At 22.0% G+C, this 18,203-nt stretch overlaps 1 protein-coding gene across 1 annotated transcript; it reads left to right on the forward strand.

The window, feature by feature from the left end:
- The first annotated feature begins 14,862 nt into the window (after positions 1–14,862).
- LOC128964324 (high mobility group protein 1 homolog) lies at positions 14,863–16,811 on the forward strand. The gene is made up of 2 exons (XM_054310909.1): positions 14,863–15,064; positions 16,055–16,811. Exons 1-2 carry the CDS (start codon positions 14,863–14,865, stop codon positions 16,750–16,752), a joined length of 900 nt encoding a protein of 299 aa, XP_054166884.1. The 3' UTR covers positions 16,753–16,811.
- The last annotated feature ends 1,392 nt before the right edge of the window (positions 16,812–18,203 follow it).

Raw genomic sequence — 18,203 nt, forward strand, 5'->3', positions numbered from 1 at the left:
TAAATGAATTCAAAAGAAAGACTGAAAATGAAGCGCAAGAGTCGTCTGAAAACAAACAAACAGTCATTGAGTGCTCTCAAGAGGATAGGTTTGCCATCACTTGAAAACACATTCAGAGAGAGAGAGACAACAGTTCTCTCATTCAGTGATTGATTGAAAAGAGTGTCAGAAGTGTTGAGAAAGAGATTCACAAAACTTGAAATCAATTTTTTAAAGTTTTTCCAAATTATTACTAATTTCTAAAAAAAACAATTTCTTATAAATCAGTGATAAATGTGACTAAAAATCAGAGAAATGTCGGAAATATTGACCGAAACATCGAATCCGCGGCGAAGTGAGTCGTATTTGAAGATAAAGAGGTTGTTTGTGTGGTGTTTGGTTGGGACGACTTTGTTGACGATTGTGGGTCTGTTTTGGGCGCTGAAGACGGGTCAGGAAGAGTTGGATTTGGCCAACAGTGCCGAAACCGATCGCGACGTCCGACACATGTATCAAACGATTCGTCCGTTTCTGTCGTCTTTGATCGTGTTTTTGGTGGTAATCGAGTGGTTGGTTCTGTTGATAGGATTCGTCGGTCTTTTCAAAGAACATTACGTTCTGAGTCTTGTCTTTCTTATCCTTCAATCCATTGGTTTGATTTGTTCGCTCTTCCAGATCGGACCCGTTCTTCTCCATCTCAAAATCGTTTGGATTCTCTTCGATCTCGTCATCACTTCTATGGCCGCAACGCATCTCTATTGTCTCAGAGCGGAACTCTTCAGACCAAGATTCAATCAAAAATAATTAATTAAATAAATTTGTAATAAATTCAATAAAAATATTGAAAAAATTAAATATTATTTGTGAATAAAAGAGAAAATTTTATTAAAATATATGACAAATCAGTGGAAAAATGAAAATCATTTCTAATATATAAACAACTTTTGGTTACTTTTAGTGAAATAAATGAAACGAAACAAATGTCAACCAATTCTGTCATTAATTTTTATCCCTTTCTATCACTAAAACTATTTATAAGTATTTCTCAATTGAAATGTCGACGAAATTATATGTTTTATAAAACAAATTAATTGCAAAAAATCTTATAAATAAACAAAAATCCATTTTTAGTGATAATTATTATTAGAATTTATATTTAAGTACAAAAATATATTATAAAAAATGCTTTTAAAAACTTAAATAATAATTGATTTTTTACAACAAATAATATTTATAAAAACTGTTTCTTTTATAACGACTTATTATTTCAAAATAAAAAACAAATTAAACAATAATTTATTTATATTAACAAACATTAAATATCTTTACTTTAAATGGTTTTATAAGACTTTAAAATTTTCCAATTTTGTTAATAAATTTAAAAATCAATTTTTATTCATTGAAAAAGTATATAAAAAATACATTTATGTCTAAAATGAAAGCAAAAGTTTTCATTTTATAAATTGATAAAAACTATTATATTCTGAGAGAGTATAAGAAAATTATATTTTATTGATATTTAGTTTTGTTTTATTAAACAATTTATTCATATTTAATACAAGACTTAATTAATTGTAAAAATTGCCAAAAATTAAAAACTATTTTTACAATTATTCCAAATCTTTTGAATAAAATTTAAATATCTTTTTAATCAAATAATAAAATTAATCAAAGCTTTAAAAATTAAAAAACAAATGAAAATTGATTAAATCCTTAAATACTAAAAAGTATTACTAAAAAGATGTTTAATAAAAACCTTTAAAACACTTAAACATTATTTCGTGTTATTTTGAAAACAGTTTAAAATAAAATTATAGAAATAATTAAAACATTTATTCAAATAATATTCTGTTTTAAAAAATCATTAAATAATTTCTTAAAAATACCTGATTTTGAAGACTATTTAAAACATTTTTTACGGAAATATGAAATAAAAATGTTTAAAAAGATGTGTTTTATTTGAGATTTCGTTTGATTAATAAAATATTTTAAACATTACTTTAGTTTCAAAATATTTAGAAAATAAGACATATTTTTGAAAACAAACACACATTTGACTAAACATTCGTATAATATGTTTGTTTTGCAATATTTTGTATATAATTATAGTATTTTTGTTAAATAGAAATCGATTTCAACAGAAAATTGTCGAAAATATAAAAGATTTAAAAGAAAACATAAATAATTTTCATTCATTAGAATTCAAATATAATTATAATAAACTTGAATTGTATTATAATTTAAATAATAATAAAAGCATTATATGTTTAGACTCTTTTGTGATTTCAATAAAAAGGACATCAAATGCAATAAAAATCTTCTAAATGTGTTGTCTTTTAGAGCAAAATAAACTGTTATAAAATAAATTGCAATTTTAATAAATATTATTCTATATATATGTAAATAAAATTACAAAACATTTATATTTTATGAAAAATAAAATTTATTTATCAAAAACTCTTTATTCGTAACAAAAATAATAAATAGAAATGTCTTCAAAACGAAGAAAAATAATAACAATTTTATTTCCAAAATATTGTTTTCAAATCATTAAAATTCATTTTTAGTGAAAAATAACTTTTAATGCTTTTAATAAACATTAATAAGACTTAGAAATGCATTTAAAATTCTGTTTGATTTCTATTTTAATAAATATATAAAACAAAACTCTAATTATTTGCTTTGAATAATAAAATATGAAATAAATTAAAAATACAATAATTTATAGTAAATATAATTATTTTCAATAAAACGAAAGGTAATTATAGTCTTGTTTTTAGGCATTAAATCCTATAATAAATTTTATAATAGCAATAAAAATGTTACACAAAATGGCAATAAATCTAAAAAACGCGAAACAATATTAACGATAAAAACCATTTCATAATTTCAATTATAATTTATTGTTGTTTTTCTAATATTAATATTAATATATATTCATTGAATTTTCTGTTAAATAAATGTTATTTTTTGTGTTTATTCTGAATATGAATCCAAACTTTCGACCATTTTTTGCAGTTTTATTTAATATATATTTATATAAAACGTCTAAACTCTGTACTAAACGTGTGTTTTCTCTCTAACTGTGTGTTCAGTCAATTCTCTTGTGACTAAACATATCTACAGTACATATAATTTAATTTAATAATTATATAATTTATTTGTTCAAAAAAAATGTTTTCTATAACGAGAAAAATGTTGTTTTTATTGACAACAAAGTGACCAATCATTACATGACTTAAGGATTACAAACAGTTTGTAAACATTTTTTATATTTTATATAAACTTCTAAACTATAATACATTTTATTTAATTATTTTAATAAATTGTGAAAAATTGAATAAATATTAAGAATTCTTTATTTTTTAATTTATATGAATATTATTTTACATCTATTTTTTGAATTTATTTTGTTTTTGAATAAAATTTTATATAATCTTATTATTTAAACAGATTTTACAAATAATTAATTAAAATATTTATGAAAAGTTCACAAAAATTATAAAACATTTTATTTTCAAAACAGAAATAAATATTTAAAAATTACACAAAAAAAAACAAATAATATTTTTAAAGACATATTATATATTATTTTTAAAAAATTATAATTTTGTTTCTCTTTTCAAAAGAACTCGACTTTTAATACCGTTTTTTCCATCAAAAGACAAAAGCCATACAAATGTCATAAATATTTAGTAATAATAATAAAGTTTTTGGTCAACAGTTGTTGTGTTTTTCGTATCAAATGTTAAAAACAGTATTTTTTTGTTTCTTTCAAATTGTTTGTTCATTTGGTTCGATATTTACATAAGTTTTTTGTCGACAGAAAACAAACACATAATAAATATCTCATAAAATATTATATCTTTTTATCGATTTTTTGGTTGTTTTTATCGTTGATTGAATCTTGGTCTGAAGAGTTCCGCTCTGAGACAATAGAGATGCGTTGCGGCCATAGAAGTGATGACGAGATCGAAGAGAATCCAAACGATTTTGAGATGGAGAAGAACGGGTCCGATCTGGAAGAGCGAACAAATCAAACCAATGGATTGAAGGATAAGAAAGACAAGACTCAGAACGTAATGTTCTTTGAAAAGACCGACGAATCCTATCAACAGAACCAACCACTCGATTACCACCAAAAACACGATCAAAGACGACAGAAACGGACGAATCGTTTGATACATGTGTCGGACGTCGCGATCGGTTTCGGCACTGTTGGCCAAATCCAACTCTTCCTGACCCGTCTTCAGCGCCCAAAACAGACCCACAATCGTCAACAAAGTCGTCCCAACCAAACACCACACAAACAACCTCTTTATCTTCAAATACGACTCACTTCGCGGTCGATCTGATAAGTGATTCATCTATTAATGAGATATAAATCCAAGACTTTTATATCAGATCTTTATTTCTCTAATTATAACTGATTTTTCTTTTGTCTCTGATTTTTCTCATTATTTTTCGTTTTTCTTTTCAATTATTTCTTCCATTGTTTTCATTAAACTTTGATTAAAAACAATCCTTTCATTACTTATAATAAGATTTAATAATATTTTTGAATTCAATTTATTACTAGATTTTTAAATAATATTACTTTCGTTGAAATGGATTTCAAAAGTAATAATAATTATCTAAAATTGCATTTATTTTCAGAGATTTTGTTTATATTTTTAAACTATTTATTATTGCATTAAAAATACTATAAATTTAATAATAATTTAAATAAATTATAAAATTTTCTTTTTTAAAAACAATATTAAAAGTAAACTAATTATTAGTGTTTTTGTAAAGCATTTCATAAATTATAATTAAAATTGAGTTTCTATTGAATTATTAATTATTTGTTTAATGGGTTTATTTGTAATTTAAATACTGAAATATAATCAATAAAATGTTGTCTAAAATAATTGATAATAAAAGAAAATTTCATATAAAATAAGTGAATAAATAAAATAATAATTGAATTTGTTTTCTACAGAACTCTGTGTTTAATAACTTTTATAAATAATATTCTTTAAAAATTAATATCATTTGCCTTAAGCTTAAGCGCACTTAAACTCTGTGTAAATCTATGTAAATATTTTCGATAAAAATGTGATTTATTTGCTTAAACTTACCTTTTTTTAATCAATTTTTATCCAATAATAATAATAATAAAACGATAATTGCATTAATTTTTCAAATTCAAGGAAACATAATATAAGAAAATAAAACGAGTTTTAAGAAAACGATTTAATGATCGGAAAAAAGCGAAAACACAATGATATCTAAAGATATTGAATGAAAAAACTGAATGAAGATATCATTTGGTGAAGTGTTGTTGCGCTAAATGCATGGTTTGCTTAGTTGTGTTGAGTTGAGAGCACCGACACTAACATAACTGTCTGAAGTGATGGCAAAAACCTTCTCCACTGAAATGCACTCAAATGACTGCTGTTTTCATCTGCTGTACAGCTCTTGCGCTCACATTTCGGATTATTATCACAATTATTATTATTCTTCCAAACATTCAATACTTTATAACAAATTAGTTATCATTTAATGTTATATTTAAGTCATAATTGCTATCAAAACATAAATATTTGCAAAAATTTATAAAACATTTCTTCAATTATTTATTAAAGTTTTTTCTAATAAATTCAATAAATTTTGTTAAAAACACAATTAAATATATTATTAGTCAATCATAACATTGAAAATCAGTTTTAATAAAATAAAACATGATTTTTGTGGCAATTATTAAACGAAAAATTAATTAATCAATACTTTTATTGAATAACAAAAACATTATATTTTGTTATAAACTCTGAATATAATTAACTCCAAAAATATATAAAAGATTTTGTCATTCAATTAAAAACTGCTAAAAATGTTTACAAAAATTATTTCTAATTCGCTATAAATTTATTTCATTTATTATAAATAAAACCCAAATGTCTAAGAAATACATTGAAATGCTATCAATTAGAGACAAACAAAATTAATGTTTACATTACTATTGGGCCCTAAGAGGCGTGAAATATTAGGACATGAACTCTAGGGGAATGGTAGGCGATATGCAGTAAATAGGAGTTCCCCAGAGTCATATGTGTCCTAAAATAGGAGTTATTATTGTATTAGAAAAAACCGAAAATTGATGAATGAATAAGATTTTAATAGTAGAAAAAATAGTAGAAGAAACACACAGAATATGTTTTTATGGATAGTCAACAAAATTTGGGTCAAAAATTGATTGATTTTCTCAATGAATACTCAATATTGTTGTCCTTTTTGTTATATTTTTTTGTTTCAATTATTAAACAGTTTTCAGTTTATAATTAAAATTTTATAAACAATTTTCTTGATTAAATATATTTATATTTTATTTATAATATTCAAGAGTTTTGAAAAACTTTAATACTTTAAGTATACTTTAATATTTTGTTCACTTTGTTGTTGTTTTTGTTGACTTTTGAAAATATAAAATCAACCGATTTTTGCTTTTAATGCAAAACTTAAGGATTTATTTTTTAAAAACAAAATAAATCAATTAAAATATTTTAAAAAATAAAATACCAAAAAATTACAAGTTTTTTGTCTATTTGTCAAATAAAAACAATAAATAATTAAAAAAACTAATTACTTATAAATAAGAGCTACAAGTGCTGACCAATCCTTTAATTAAGATTCAATTTAATTATTTACTAATATTTATAATATTTCTGTTAATAAGAAATTAATTTACATTTAATAATAATAATAATAATTGAAAATATTTGTAAATCTTTTTAAATTAATTTTATTTATTTTTCTCTTCAAAAATCGTAAAACAATTTATTTTCTGAAAATATTTTATTAAAATTTGGAAAAATAAATAAAAACTATATTAAGAATAATATAAAGTATTTCTTTTGTTATTTTATTTATTTGCAAATTATTATAATTCAACTAAAAATGTAATTCAAATTGTATAAGACTTGCGGCAAAATTCATTGCATTTCAATGAAATTTATCTGAAATTTCTGTTGAGTTCAATATTTTTTATATTATTTCAAATATAAGAGAATATTCTGAGAAAATGTGTGTTTTTTCAAAATAATTATTTCTAAATCTCTTCCAATATTTCTAACTCAATGTCATGTAATATGTTTTGATATGTTTTGTGGATTCAAATTAAATTTTATTTTTCATGAAAAGTAAGAGATTTTTTAAAATATTACGAAATCTTTGCACAAAATATCTTATATTTTATAATAATTTAAAACAATTGCTCTAAAAGTTTGAATTTAGAAAACATTTTTTCCTAAAATATTCTAATAATAAATATCAAAAAGAAAATCATTTTTTAATAATTATTTTTTATAAAACTTTTATAATATAAATACAATAAAAGGTTAAACTTATTGAAAGTTATAAAAAGATATTAAACATAAGCAGTATTTTGTGCAAAATCAATGACTAAAAGCATTCAATGGTTTGAATTGCTTATTGAATGTCAATATATTCGTAAATCTCTTCTGAATATACAGTGATTTTCAAAAAGCGTTTTTTCAGTTAATTTTCACAAATCTTTTTATAATCAATAAAAGATTTTTTAAACAATTTTTATCTCAAATACTGAATGAAAAACTAATTAAAATCTCGTTTGGATTTAACTAAAAATACCAAAAATGTTTGAAAGACATTAAAATCAATGACAAAATATGACTTATAAACTACTGTAGACTTTACTGCACTTTATCTGTACTACGATTTGCATAAATCGTTATTGAATTGCATTACTTTGTAATACTCTTAAATCAAAGTATATTATCTCAAAGTTTTAGTTGTTTTAGTGCTGAGACAATAACTGGACGGTAATGTCAGTCAAACAGATGTATTTCCAGTCATTTCACAGCATCTTATTGTTGGTAAGCTTGCAGTCAGTTATATATACTGTAAATATACTGAATATAACTGAATATAACTGAATATACGATATAATAATAATAATATGAATGAATGAATGAAAGGCTAAAGCGATATCTCTTTTGAATTTGGGTTTAAATATAAAAAACACATCAAAAGCACATCATTGTTATGCTTGCGATCAATATATATATATAATAACAGATATTATGCCATCTTTTTAATCAAATGACTATCAAATGACTATCAAATAAAATTCAAATAAAATTCAAATAAAATTCAAATAAAATTCAAAATTCTGTTATATTTGAAAATATATTTATTATTTTTAGAAACGTTTAATTAATTTAAATACAGAAAAGTTTTCAAAAACATTTCAAACGACAAAATTATTCGCAAAACTTTTAATTTCACATAATATACACCATATTTATAATAATAATTATTATTCAGTATTTGAATTGTAATTAAAACATAATACCTGTAATTAAGAGAAACTATTATTTAAATATTTTATTAAAGCATTACTTTATACATAAAGTAAATTAATTTTTGCCAAAATTATTGTCAACTTTATTTGATTTCAAACTACATTTCAATAATATTCACACATTTTCTGTTGAATATAACGTAATTATAATATTTTTCCATTATTTTCATTATTAAAATATTTATATTCAATAACTCTATGAATATATAGAAAATCTTGTTTTAACTGAAATTTTATAATAATATTCATTTCAATAATGTTTACAACAAAAATCGTTTTTAATATTAGAAAATTTCATCCAAAAAGCAGACAATTATGACATTCAAATTATTGGCTTTGATTTGAATTTTAAAATAATTGATTAAAACTTAGTGTTTATTAATTAACTTTACATTAGATTAAATTGGTTTTAATGCACACAAAGGCATAGCATTACAGTCTATAAAGACAGCCATTAATACCCAAAGCTATTAATAACATAAATAATAATTCAAAATATTAGTAATCATTTTCATTAATATAGTTATGATTTAAATTAGAAGCAAATGTCGAATGCATTACAAGTTATGTCGAAATTATTTATTTAATTAAAACTTTCTAAAAACTAATTTAATTTGAAATTATTGTGAAATCCATAAAAAATTAATTATTAAAATATGACAATAAATTCGTAGTGAATATGAATACTAAAGTACTATATATTATCCAAATATATACTCAAATGACTCTTAATATAATAAATTTATTTATTTTTGTCATAACATTACTCTTTATCAATAATACAGTTAATTACATATTCGTTATTTTGCTTTTATAATCAATAAAAATACAGCAATAAAAATACAACGGCACATAATGTCGCAAAATATAACTATAAAATTTATCATTTATTGGCTTTACTTTGTATTTATTTTTTTTAAAATGCGTTTTTGGCAAAATATATTAACATTATTATAACATATTTGTTAATTAATTAGTATTTCTAATTAGATATTGAAAATTTCAAGTTAATTACTATTTCTATTAAAAGATATTTATTACACGAAAAACTAATTATTTATAATAACTTTTATAACAGTTTTATAACTAGAGTGTAATTGCATTTTGTTGTAAAAATACAAAATATATGACATTTAAATCTGGTATTAAAAATTTACATACTTTTATACAACTATTGAAACAACTTGAAAACGACTAAAATATCTGAAATATTTTTCAAATTAAAATAACATATTCTGCAAAACAATGTAAAAAATCTATTTGTTTTACAAGAAATCAATGTAATCTTGACATTCACTTAATCTCTATAAAAAAAATAATAATTTAAAGATAAAACCTTTCAAATCAAACATTATTTTCACGTTTTTTAATCTAAAAGTAGATTTAATGCAGGAAACAGTCGCTCAGATATTCATTAAATTGATGTCAAAATTGCACTAAAATTGATGTTTTTTTCTATAAAAATAATAGTAGTTTTAAGTTTATCAGTAAATTGTAATAACATTTTGTTTTTGAAAAAATCAAGAATTTTTTATTAAAACAATTAAGTGTTTTATCGAAAGTTAATCGAAATAAAAAATATTTTGCAATTGAGTTGTTGTTACGGTTTTTATACACAAATTTTGAATTTAATTAATAGAATTGCAATTTAGACATCAATACTAATAGATATTGCATTCATCGTCGGTTAAAATAAGGTCTAAATCTTATTAATTGTGAAAAATAACTATTTTTTAATTGCTTTTTCTATAATAAATCCCTTTTGTTTATCAAATACTGTATAAACTATAATATAATATAATATAAAGTACTGTATTATACAGTATTAATAGCAAAAAAAATAAAACCCGTATAATATGTTTGTTAAAGACTGTAGTTTTTTATAAATACTATAATCTCTGTTTTAACTCTTAAACTGATTGACAATTAATGAGAATTTAAGAAAAACAAAATTTCTTAGTTTTCTTCACTTATTATGTAAATTATTTCCGATACCACTGTTTCTATGTATGTCTGTGTGAAAATTGCATACAAATAATCATAAAAACGAGAGAAACCTTTTTATTAGTTAATTGAATCACTTTTGTGTATATAATGTACACAAAAAGGTTTTACTCTATTATTATTTGTCGTTTTTGTACAATTGAATACAAAGTATTCTACAGTAACAGTAATTTTGTGGATTCAATCAAATTCTCTTCAATAATAACGATATTACAGAACAAACATTATGTTTTCACTCAAAAAATCATGAAATATTCATTAGTTATTTGTTTAATTTCAAAAATACTACATTTTTATGTATTGTGTGTTCAGAAAAAAAATCTGAATAATTGGTTGAAAAAATTTATTAAAAAATAAAAGTAGATTTACTGTTATTATTATTCTACGGCACATGTATGCAATTATGCTATTATGCTAGTAATGTAGTCAAATGTAGTCAAATGTTAGTTAAATAATGATTTTTTGCATTCATTGAATTCACAAACATTTTTACTGAATTTTAATGACAATATATTTATGAAATTAAGTTAAGTTATTCTGTATTTAAATATTTAAATATTTATGTATTTTTTTATTTTTAATTAAATTAATGCAAATTTTTATTGAAAATTTATTATTAATTTTAATAACTTTTGTATAATTAGTTTAATATTAAAATGATGATCTCATGAATCAGATTTTAGATGAAAAAAGGGTGTTTGACTACAATTGAATGAAACGGTGTTTAAATTTCATCATTATTTTGACTATTTTGTCGATTATATTGGTTTTATGGATTGTACCACTTGTGACACTACATCCACTCGTGACATACCGGTTCCCATAGTAGTTGACAAAAAATAAAATTAAAGTTAAACACATTTAAGACTGCATTTTGTTGAACAACAACCCATAGAATATTATTAAATTGTTATTATTGAAAGGTATGTTATTATTATGACATAACTATGCCTTCAATTAAATGAATAAAAGAATAGATTATTATTTGTATTAGAAATTGTTGGAAATAAATATCAATAAATTGTAAAAAACAAAAGAATTTTTATGACATAATTGTAATTACAATTGGATTGTAAAAGAGATGTCAATTGTATTCATTAGTCTATTACTGTATTATCTATTTGGCAGCGATTTTTGACTTGAATTTAATGTTTTGACTGAAAGTACTTTAGTTTGCTTTTAGAAAATGACAAAATATTAGTTATCTCTGGAAATATATTTATGTTATGCTATTAATAGAAATAATAACAGAAATAATAAATGTATTGTTTTTCTTACAAAAATATGAATTTTTCAGTCAATATCGTTGTATATAAAGTACAATAAATATAATTGTCAAAAATTGGTTTATGCCATAAATAGATGGGATATTCAGTATATATGGCATTATTATTACGAGAGAGAGAGAGGACTGATTCGTACAGTACTGGAAAATATCTGATAGTTATCTCATATAAGACCACTACTACTACTAGTAGTAGTAGTACTACAACAACAACTACTACTGAGGATTCAATTGCTGGGCTTTTATCAAATTTCATCAAAAACTTTGTGCCAAAAGAAGATGAAAAAAGAAAGCATTAAGAAAACTAATTATATAATAGACACACAATATATATATAATATATCTCTCACTCACTCACTCTCTCTCTCACTCACTCACTCACTCACTCACTCAGTGACTCAGATATCTTTCATATACTGTATAATTGATGCAAATGTTTATACATTTCTTTTCATTTATTCATATATTTTGCACAAAAACAGTATATTATTCTTATTGCAAATTATATAATATTATATAATATTATGTAATATTCAATAGCATTACACTTGTCTTGAATGTCAATTTGTTTGCTAACATTTCACTAATGGATACATTATCTGCTTTTCTTATATAAAAACATTTATTTATTAATATATTTTCATTTTTTATGTCTTTATATTTGTACTTAAAATAAAGCAAATTCATAGCTGTTTTCGAATATTCAATGCAATCATTGCTTATTATATTGGATTATAAATGAATATTTCTTTTATATTATATTTTTATAATAAATATTAATACTTATAATAATTATTGTATTTTTATAACTGCATTGAAATGTCGTGTTTTGAATGAAATATTATAATAGAATTTATTGAATTTAATTGTATTAATAAATAAATTCTTATTGTTTTTCATTTTTCATCACAAATAATAACAATTTTATTTCAATTATATTTTAATAATTGAATTCATATAATCTGTTTATTTATTTATCATATTTAGTAATAAATGATAATTCAATTCATTATCTATTTATAACACTTATAATGTTTTTATAAATTTATTATTTATCAATATTTTTATAACTCTTTATTTATTTATATAATAATAAAGCAATTTATCATTTGAGATGACATTTATAAACATATTATTATCTCGAGTATTATATTTTTTTAATCATATAATGGCTGTACTTGATGCTTTTTCTAAAAACCAAATCGTTTACATAATAATAATAATAATAATATATTTTGTAATTTAAAGCAATTTTGAAAATTAATATTTTGTTTTTAGATTATGTAATAATAATTATTTAGTCAACAATTTTATTAATGATATTTTTATTACTTAAATAACTTCAATAAATAAATATATCATTGCATAAGAATTTTAGGCAAATAAAAATCAACAAATTGACATTTATCAGAGACATCTAAAAATCATTATAACTTTATGTATAATTTTATCAAATTATTATATAATACACAAAATATATTGTATATAATGTCTAAACAAAATATTGAAGACAATGCCTTCAATATTAACTTTATTGACATAACTTGCATGTCTTTACACGTTTCAAATCAATAATTTAATAGCAAATAAAAAACCCAATTTGATACTTGAAACTTAAGCCAAAACTATGATTATAATGATTCAAGTAATTAATAATGATGACACTAATAATTATAATTATTATTATCATTTGACAACATAATAATAATAATATCATAGTTTGATAACAAAATTATTAAAAATTTATAAACATTTTTTGTGTCATTTCTAAAAAAGGTATTAACCCTAAAGTCAAAAAATCTAATATCAATTTAAACATGAAATTCAATGAATTCTTTAAATATTTTGTTATATTATATTAAGTTTTGAGAATATTAAACATATATTCTTGTATTTAAAAAAAAATAATAAAATAACAGTATATATAAAGTGTAGAAAATGTTGGAAATATTAATATATATATCAATAAATTCTAAAATAGTTTTCATAAATTTACTATTTTTAGCAATTTATAGAATAAAAAAACATTAGATATTAAAAAATAGCAAAAATTATTGAACACTCCCTTTGATTAATCATTAAACACATATTCAAGTGATAAAACCCGTTGGCATTTCATTATATTATATTAAGTGGTATTTAAATACAGATATTCCCAAAATAGCTTCATTCAAATCATTGTCTTAAAGGTAAAAGTGTACCTAAAAAACATAACTACAGTATTATTATTATTGTGTTTCACTGTATTATTTCAAACGAATTGCTTAAGTGTTTAGCAAAAAATATTACATATTATATGACATCTATTAGTCAAATGTATGACATGTAAGACATGTATATTATATTGATATAAGGTATGTATTGTATTACATAAATACAGTATTTATTACATTAGAAACAGTCTATAATTGAATATATTCTTGTCTTAAATATTGAATTTAAAAATTGAAATTAGATTTGTTTAGAAATATTAGTTTCTAATAAAATAAAATCTAATTATAATAAAATGAAAATTTATATTTGCAATCAATCTATCAAAATGTATTCAGTATAACTGTATTCAATTAATTCAATTAATTAATTAATTAAATAAATAAATAAATAGTTATATCATTTTTCAATGTTGTAAATATTTATTTATTTATATCTTTTACATAGTTTTCAAAACTCATTGTTTTTGTTGTATTAACTAATGTTTTATTTGTAATTAAAAATTATTAAAACTGTTATCAATTAAATTGAATTTATAATTAATATTGATTAAAATATAAAACAAAAAAACTATATTTAATTAAAAAATAAAACTTCAAAAAATACTCTATTTATGATTGAAATTATTAAAAGACAGTAATTAATAGACAATTATTTATTAAACATAATTATAAAACACAACATAAGTGTAATAAATATTTCTAATTATTTTTCTAATTAATTATATTATTAGTAAATATTAAAAGTATTGAAATTTGTTTACAAATGAATAATTTTGAGCGTTATTTGTGTAGAAAAAGCAGAGTTTGTATTAATATTAATGCAATAAATATAATGACGTCATCTGTGAGTTGACATTGACTTTTGGCACTGTTTTTCAATGCATTGAAACAACACTTTATATTAGAGAAAACATTGAGAAAAACAAACGTTTGAATCAATCAATCAATCAGTCATTGAATCCTCTGATTAATAGACAGTTATTATTAATAATAACAATCCGATGAATATGTCTGTCCAGTGGTCAGACATTCGGCCACTGATGCCATGGATTATAACGTCAGTGTCCGTGGCTTATGTGGCTTACATTCATTATCAACTGAGACAACAGTCCAATAAGTCTTTGTCGCCGAAGATTAATCCAAACATTGATAAACATAAAGACAAAGTCAAACACGTCTACAAAGGACACCAACTCGACAAAGGTTTGTCCACTACTACTGCTAACTGTCCACTCAATGCACGGGTAGTTAATTACTCATTGATTGTATTAATTGTTTGTTTGCATTGACTTTAATATTGTTTTTTAAAAAAGTTTATTATTTGGTATTTTCATTCATATTATTATTAAATGAATTGTAATTTAATTTTATTATTATTTTGTATGCGATATAAAAATACAGCAAAAGTTGTCATTTTCCTTATTTATATGATATTTATGTCATTAATATATAATCTTAGACTACATATGCTTTATATCCAAGTATTCATTATTAAATAGGAGTTTATTATATATAAAAAGTTAATTAAAATTTAGACGTGATTTTAGTCACATATTATATAAAATTGATGTCAATCTCCTATAATTAGCGATAAATAACTTAAGGGTTATTGTGTTTCAAATGATTACTATTAATAGTTATTATATTTTTTGCTTAATTTAAACTAAAAAAATCATTACTTAATCGGATGATAAATACTTCACTTTTTTACTACTTATAAATTTCTTAAATTATTTATAATTTGATTTATATTTGATTAGATATATACTGTATATAAAAAAATAATAGACTTTCGACTAATTTAAACAATTTTTATATACTTTTTTGTATTTTATTTTTCAAAGTTTTGATAGAAATCAAGATTTATATTAATTTATTTATATCTAAATATTTTTTGTTTCAAATAATTATAATTTCCTTATTTTTATAATTAATTGTAGTTTTTATAGAAGAAAATAATATATTTTTTTTGTTTAGTATTCAATGCATTCATGACTTAATAAATAGTTTCCTTTAAAGTGTTTTCAATTGTTTTTTGATATTTATTTGAATTATTTTTATTTTTTTAAATGATTTTTTGGTTATATTTATTATGATTTTTTGAACAATTGTTTAATTATTTTTGATTCACTTTAAATATATTATCGATAAAACTATTTTAAAATATTTTGTTAAACAAATGCAAATTATTAGACGATAATCAAGAGTTTCTCAGTGTTTCCTCTATTAAAACAATCGACAAAATCAATGATATCAGCGATAGTGAAGACCGACCCCGTGGTCGCCGGTCGGCGTACTCTTATTTTGTCACCGATTGCGCCGATCGCGAGACCAACCGTTTGTGTCATTTGGCCGAAGATCGTCTAGTTTTTGCCGAATTTGCCAAAAAATGTGCGAAAAATTGGAAGAAGTTGTCGTACGAAGAGAAACAATATTATCACCGATTGTCCGAAGAAGACAAACTCCGGTACGAATCGGAAATCAAGAAATACGGAAAACAAAAGCCAAAATCAAAGTCAAGACAATCCAAACGAATTTGTTCTCAAATGGTTTGCGAAGTGTTTTCCAACGATAAGCTCTTAGACATGGCTTTCGATATGTTTGCCAACGAAGAGTTGTCGGCTCTGAAAGAGAAAAGTCTACTCAATAGTAATGAAGAAGAAGAAGTAATGTCTGAGTTATTGAATCGTTGGAATCAATCGGAACCCGAGTTCAAGAATCAATACATCGAACGGATCCAATTGGACGCCAAAGCATTCAATCAAAGCTTTAATACCAGTATTAGAGATGAAGACGAAGACATTGTCAATGAGTGTGAAAATAATAATTGCGGATCAGATCGTGATTTCGATAGCAATGATTGGAATCACTCAAAGTCTTCTAAAGTCTAGGTTTTATTTATATTGCGATTTAAGTACAAATATTTCCGTAGATTTTCAAGTTTTTTAAATAACTTATGTTTTGATATCATTTGTTTGGATTCAAAGTCATTCAATATTATCTTTAATACATTTACACAACTATTGAATTAATTAAAATAATTTTAATGGTAATTAAAAATCAAATTTATTTGAATCTAACGATAAGTTTTTTATTTTACATTTTTTGTTGATTTCTATTTCTGTTGTTTTTCTAATTTAATTATTTGTTTTATGGGTTTTTCAATTGATTTTGTAAATATTAAAAAAGTGTGAATTGTTTTTAATTATGATTTGTGTTTTGATTTTAGGCAAAAAGCTGTCGCTGTGTCGGTGTTGGCGATCAGAAACCTTTCCCTTATGTGACGGCGCGCACAAGTTTTATAACAAAGAGTACAACGATAACGTCGGTCCCGTCAATATTGAGTGGAGCGAAGATGAGGAACTGGAGACCAAACCATTGGCCGAACAGGACGTCCAATCGATGAATGCGAGCACTGAATTGAGTTCATTGGAAATGATTGACAGCAACGGAGACAATGCCAGCGCCACCAGCAATGAGAGTCATAATAGCAATGACGAGACCAACCATTTTTGAGAAGAAGCTCAATAATCACTTGATTATAGTTTGATATTGATTTAGGATATTATAGAAAATGTATATTTTTATTGGATTTGTTTTTATTATTTAAATTTGACTATTTTTTGATGATTAAAGTCAACTTCAATGTCGTGAAAATGATATTACGATTAATTATCAATTGATTTAATAGTAATTTTCTAATTAAACTAATATTAAATTGAGACTTAAATATATATACAATTATGTGTTAATTACATAATTATATTGTTGTAAATTGTTTGCCAATTGAACTGCAAATGAATAATGACTTTAAAATTTTGTGTTTTTTGAAAACAATATTTCATTTTATATTTACTGCGATATAATTAATGATTGATTAATTAGAAAATAATTATTTTTTAGGTTTCAATTTCTTAATAAATAATAAACTATTTTGAATAAATAATTATTTTATATATTATTTTTTAATTGTTTTAAATGTGATTAATTAGTTTTTATTTTATTATTGCATTTAAATTTTCATTTATTTTGTCATGTGTTAAATAAAAATGACAAATTTATTGATTTTAATTGATATTAGTTTTCAAATTTTGTTATGTTTTTATAGTCAACAAACAATTTATTATTTCTGATTACTTTATAATAATATAATATATTTTTATTGTTAATTGAAACTATTTTGCATAAATGAATTGTTTGTTTTCAAATAGTGATATTTATCTGCAAAGTAAACAAATCGCAAATATTTTTAAATGTATTTTTCAAACGAATACTTCAAACAAATAAATTTAATTCAATAAAATAATTACAATATATTGTGGAAAAAAATTCATTATATTAT

This window comes from Oppia nitens, unplaced genomic scaffold (assembly GCF_028296485.1).
Source record: "Oppia nitens isolate AA-2021 unplaced genomic scaffold, nextdenovo-longstitch-racon4-pilon3 scaffold8_pilon_pilon_pilon, whole genome shotgun sequence".
Lineage (NCBI taxonomy): Eukaryota > Metazoa > Arthropoda > Arachnida > Sarcoptiformes > Oppiidae > Oppia > Oppia nitens.